General features: G+C 43.9%; 1 protein-coding gene across 1 annotated transcript in view; it reads left to right on the top strand.

Moving 5' to 3' along the window:
- Positions 1-1,420: 1,420 nt before the first annotated feature.
- STK26 (serine/threonine protein kinase 26) overlaps positions 1,421-6,103 on the top strand; it is a 53,162-nt gene continuing 48,479 nt past the window's right edge. The window contains exon 1 of the mRNA XM_012653263.1: positions 1,421-1,458. Coding sequence (XP_012508717.1) covers positions 1,453-1,458 — 6 coding nt within the window. The 5' untranslated portion in view covers positions 1,421-1,452. The remainder of the gene's footprint in view (positions 1,459-6,103) is intronic.

Here is a 6,103-nt window from a genome sequence, read left to right on the forward strand (position 1 = left end):
CGATATTGGTAATAATCATATGCTATTCTCTGAAAAATATTAAAAAAGAAGAGAAACTATTGAGTGTCTACTAGAATCTCCCACAGACACCCATAACAAACTGCAAGGTAGAGACAGAGCTTCATCTTCATTTTAAACTGGCACTCGGATGTTACTTTTTAAAAATGTAATTAACCGCTTGTGTGTTACCAAAGGTGCCTTCATAATGAAATTCCTGTATTTGCTATTATTGATACTGTTGTTAGTATTGGGGTACTGTCAAAAGAGATGGTCTCCCCCTGGAGTGAAACTCAAAATGGGGCAGAGGCAGGGAGTTGCCAAAACCTCTGCTGTGTATGCTGAATTCAATAATACGTACTGCTAATGATCCAATCTCATTTCCCATGCCTCTATTATCCTCATTAATTTTTCTGCCGATATACCATCTGTTTTCCAATTTCCCTCTCCCTGACACGTGCAGAACTTGTGGTAGAGAGAAGCTCCAGTCTGGCTGTCCTCCAAGTGATAGCCCAAGAGGTAGGGGTAGCCTTAGGTTGAAGTCACCTGAAACATGTCTGGGGGTGGGGAACCTGGGAAGCAGGAAAGTGGCTACGGTTTTGCCCAGTGGCCCGTTCCCCGGCTGGGGAGACCAGACGGCGGGAATAAGCAGGGGTCCACCGACTCCGTGGCTCTCTGCGACCCCACCCTCGGCCAGGTCCGGGAGCCAAGAAAAACTTCCAACACTCTCCAAGTTTCAACTCAAGACGTCTCCAGCCTCGCACGCCTGCCTGCAACGTGGCCGCGTCTGGGACGCCCTCATACCCTCAGGGTCTCCCAAACTCTTCCATTCTCTCTCCAGGCCCAGCTGTGTCCCAAGCCTCCTAGTCCCCGGGTTCTCCTCTCCGCGCGACGGCAAAGTCTCCCCCTTCTCGGGCTCCAGCAACCCCAGCCAAACCCCTTCGCTGCCTGGAGCCTTAGCTCCCGCGACACCGCCCGGCGGCGGGGCGGGGGCAGGGCCAACGGCGGAACCGCCCCCAACCGCCTCCCCGGCCAGGCGAGCAGGCGGGTGGCTGGGGCGCCTCCACCTCCTCTTCCTAAAGCGGCGAGGCGCAGAGGAGCGGCATCACTCGAGCCCAGGTCCCAGCCACTGCCACACACAGCGCCCGGCATTCAGGAAGAGGAGCAGCAGCGCAGGCGGCGGCCACAGCGGCGGGCGGGTGCCAGAAAGGTAAACTGAGTCCTAGGGAGCCGCGCCGCGAACAGCCCACTTCCCAGCCCCGGGCTACGCGCCACCAGCCCAGTAACCCCACTTCTGTGTGTTCTTCCAGGCCCGGATCGAAAAGCTTGGGAGGGCCGCCGAGCTACCCCGGGAGGAGGAGCCAGTCCGAACCCAAGGCGCCACCGCCGCAGAAGCAGTGCGGAGCAGCAGTCGCCTTCATGGCCCACTCACCGGTGGCCGTCCAAGTGCCTGGGATGCAGGTGAGGAAGCCCAGGCCTCCCCCGCCGCCCACGTGACTGCCAGGGAGTCCGGTGCGCGCTCCGCGCTGGGCACTGGCGACGAGAGGCGGCCCGTGGGCTCCCCTGAGGGCAGGGCTGGGCGCTCTGGCCAGGTGACCCGGGAGTAAGGCTTGAGGCGTTTCCAGGCGTCTAGGGTAGGTGGTGCTCTGTGCTGGCAAGGCAGGGAGGAACTGTGGCGCGCAACTAGGTGGGGTTTGCGGGGGTGGGGGGTGTAAAAATAGGCCAGAACCAGAGACACCTGTGTCTGCCGAGTGTGGTACAGTTGGGGATTGGGGGTGGGAGAACTTAACCTGGGAGAGATGGAAGTGTCTCGGAATTTGTGGGGTAAAACGCAGGTGGTGCCCTCCCCCCCCAAACACACACACAAGTTGGGGCGGGGCAAGAAAAGGGGTGGCGGTGGCGGCGGCGTTGAATTCGGCTCTTCCTGTGTTCGTAGCGCGAAGAGCAGAGCGAGGTGACTTCTTTCTCCCTTTTGGTGCTGCTGCTTTAGGGCAAAGTTGTATCTCGCTCCCCCACCTGGCCCAGCCCATAGTGTGGCGTGAGAAATGCAGGGTCCTATTCAGAGTTGCCGAGGTGATGACTTCCCAGTCCTCCTCCCCGCCTTTCCCACAAAATGACTGTTACATGTGGTTAAAGGAAGCTTTTTGTCCCGGACAAGGGACTACTGCATGGCACCCAACTTCTTACTAGGTCTGCCCAGTCCAACTTTCCCCCCTCCATTACATTTTCATTTTATTAGAGAAAAGCTATGTTGAGAAACTTTTTATATTGTTGTTTTTAAATCGGTGCATTTTAGGCTGTTAAATGTTAACCAAATCTAACTTTTTAAAGCATTCACATTTTTTTTTCTCTTTGCTAGATAGTTTAAACATCCCATTTATGAATAGGTCAGAGGCTAAAAACACTAAAGCCTCAGTCCCTCATGATCTTCTAAAAATGTGAAAGCAAACTTTTTTCAAGTTCAGAAAAAATGTTTACGGTAGTAAATAGCTTATGTTTCTAGTAGAAATCAAAGCCCTGAGGGTTGGGGCCTCAGTTTACTTATTGATGCATGGAATTCATCTTTTTTCTCTCACTCTTTTTTCAGCAATTGGTCTCATTTTATGCATGGTCACAAAAGTGATTTTTACAATTCTTTCTCCGAAAGAGGCCATTTGTGGAGGACATAAATCTAACTCAGGACTCTTCGTGTGTCCTAAACAGAGACCTTTCAGCTGCATTTAGGGCAAGTCTGGGTTGAGTCCCAGGAAGTCAGTGTATCCTTAAGGGGCGGGGGAGAGGCAAAGGGAGAGAAAGGAAATAGTAGGGCTCTTTTAAAGGTTAATCCATTCAAGCTTTGCAAAATGTCTCAAACTTTCTTCCTCTCAGGCCATCTCCCCTCCTCCTTCCCTCCCTCTCTTTTCCCCATCTACCCTGCCCCACACCCCATTCATTCAGTTCCGCCTTTAATTGTGTCAGGAGAATTAGTAGTTTGCAATACTAAGTACAGTTTTGCTCTATCTGATCTGGAAGAAAGTGTGACATTTTCCCACCGTGTGCTCCTTTCCATTATGTGGAGAGTAGAACGTTGCACATGTAAAGTTTGTCTTTGAGGGTCTCCATGCTGCTCTCTCTATTGTGTGCGCGCGCCTGCGTGCGTGCTGCGTGCGTCAGCAGCTGTGTGCCTCCCGTTCATCAAGTTTGTGATTCTGGGGAACTCTGTGTGCTGAGGAGAAAATGGTTTCTGGTCTTTATTTCAGTTGTCTTGACTTTATTTGATTTATGTGGTTAAGTAACTGCTTGCCACTCAGTATTTCTTATTGCTCCCTGCTTTGATTATCTGAGTTTGCCTATCTCTTGAATTTTTAAATCTTAATGAAGGTGGATTAGAATGTGAATCACATATTTTAAATTACAAATTCTGCCTTTCACTTTATGCCCTCCAAGTGTTGTGAATACTTTGTCCAACCTAATTTGGGTATAGCAAACATCTCAATGTTAGCAAAGAAGAGAGGAAAATTTGTTTGCCATTCTCTCCATCTTAATGAAATGGTAAATTCTTCTAATTTCCATTTTCTTTCTAGATAAGGTTCTTAAGCACTTTGTGCAATAGAAAGCTTTTTGCGTAATTGAAATTGTACAATACGTGAAATAAATTTGATGGCGTGCAGTGTGATTCTTGAGCCTAGATTACTTTTACTATTTTGTGCAACAATATTGTATATGAGATGCAGAAATATATCTAAAATTCTTCTAAAATTCTCCTTGAGTTTTGTTAAAGAGTTAGGAGCAACTTTTAGATCTTTAGAATAGTAAGAAAACTTGAGTTAGCCACATGTTCTTGAAATTAATGTATAGTATTTCCACAAATCAGGGTGAAGTGGTCGACTGACCTATAACTTTTTAACAGTTTGTTTTAGAGAATTATGAAGATTGATGGAAAAAATGATTTTTCCAGAAATAAAAACAAAATTACTTTATCCACAATGTTTTTCTCCCTCTGAGGAGAAAAGTGAAGTAGAAGCCGAGCTACCTGTTCTATCACTTAAGACTTTCAACATTCCTGACTTTCAAACAAAGAAATTTCTGTTGCCACTAGTTTAAAATAGAAAAGAAACCTGGAGTGAAGAAAGAAAACCCAGGATTTGGTCCAGTTCAAACTCTTCCTTATGAATTAGTTATTCAAACTTGTATTGTTGATATTTCTTAATATTGTGGTAATGAACATTTTTGCCATATTACATCAAATGTTGAGGGTATGAAGGTTTTTGTACTTAATTTGTGCTTACTTCTTTAGTGTGTAACTAAAGGAATTTTCCATACCAGGAGCTGAACACTTGAAAAATATTTAAAGTACAGCTTTAACAAAAAGTAAACCAATAAACCTGTTTCTTTCCACTCAAATATTTACTCTTTAATGATTTAAAACCTGTTTTTTCTTTGAAGTTTCCAGTTATAAATTATACTTAAGTTTAAGGTATTTCCCCCTTAGAACCTAATTAGTATTTATGAAGACAAATATTCTACATTAATTGTTAAATATTTCATAAAATATAGGTGGCAGAATAAAGTTTAATGTTCAATTGTAGTACTAAATATTATTATATGGCATGCTTTATGCTGTACCTCTCATTAAAGAATTTTTAAAGTCTCTGCTAAAGAATTTTAAAATTAATATTCATGTATCTTTAAACATGATCAAGATGGTATAGTTTAAATATAGTTGTTATTTGAGATGTAAAGTGGAAATGAGGTTTAAGGATTAATGAACACTTTATTGAAGACTTTTATCTAAGAAGTAGAAAACATCACCTGGCATTGGTGAACCTAGTTACTGGGTTCTGGGAAGGATACAGAAGTATACTACATGATCTGTCCTTAAAGAGCTTAAAATCTTGTTGCATTGTTAAAACTAGCACATGAAATATCAAACAATGCAAAGTCTATGAACTTACTATAATAGAAGTTTCTGACTGGAAGAGTTGAAGGCTTCCAGAAAGTAAGCTGACCACAAAGTCTTGTTAGGATCCATATTGGGGAGGGCATTTCTAAGCAGGGGAAAAAATCTGAGCAGAGGTATATAGCTGGTTCCCAAGTTCGGATTTTTTGCATTTATGATGGTACCAATACAACCATTCTGTTTTTGACTTTTAGTGCAGTATTCAATAAATTACATGAGATAGTCAGTACTTTATTATGAAATGGGAATTGTGTTAGAGATGATATTGCCTAATTATAGGCTTCTGTAAGTGTTCTGAGCATGTTTAAGGTAGGCTCGGCTAAGCCACGATGTTTGGTAGGTGAGGTATACTGTATTAAATACAATTTCAACTTACAATATTTTCAACTTATGATGGGTTTATTAGGACATAACCCCATCATAAGTCAAGGAGAATTTGTATATAATATAGATAGGGAAGGGTACACCGCATGTGTGAGTACCGATGCACACACATACACACACACATATCTTTGAGAGTGGGATAAAGTCACTTGGGTTGTGATGAAGAATTCCTCTGGAAAAATAATAGGAGATAAGATTGGAAAACTGGATTGGGTCCAGATCGTGGTGGTCCTTAAATGCTAGGGAAGGATTTTGGCCTTTGAACTAGCCATTAAACACTTCTGAGTAAAGGAGACTAAATGGAAAAAAGTTGTATTTAGGAAGAGAAATTTCAAGATTGGATGAATGGATGAAATGGTGGGTTGAGAGACTTAAGGCATTTTGATCTATGGAGGCTGTTTCAGTGGGATAATCATAGCTGTATAGACAAAATAGACCTTCCATTGACAGAGTGCCTTCGATATGCCTAGTACTATGAAGAAAAAAATTAATGACTAGACTTAATAATTAGATGCAGAGGGAGAAGTCAAAGTCTTTGTGTTATTGAATATGGGGAACTGGGAGAATTATGGTACATGTGAAAGAAATTGGAATGTGATGGGGAAGAGCCAGATCTGGTAGGAAGTTAATGATTTCTGTTCTAGACTTGTGATTTTTTTTTTTTTTTTGAGACAGAGTCTCACTTTGTTGCCCAGGCTAGAGTGCCGTGGCATCAGCCTAGCTCACAGCAACCTCAAACTCCTGGGCTCAAGCAATCCTTCTGCCTCAGCCTCCCGAGTAGCT

Source organism: Propithecus coquereli, unplaced genomic scaffold (assembly GCF_000956105.1).
Source record: "Propithecus coquereli isolate 6110/MARCELLA unplaced genomic scaffold, Pcoq_1.0 Scaffold42, whole genome shotgun sequence".
Lineage (NCBI taxonomy): Eukaryota > Metazoa > Chordata > Mammalia > Primates > Indriidae > Propithecus > Propithecus coquereli.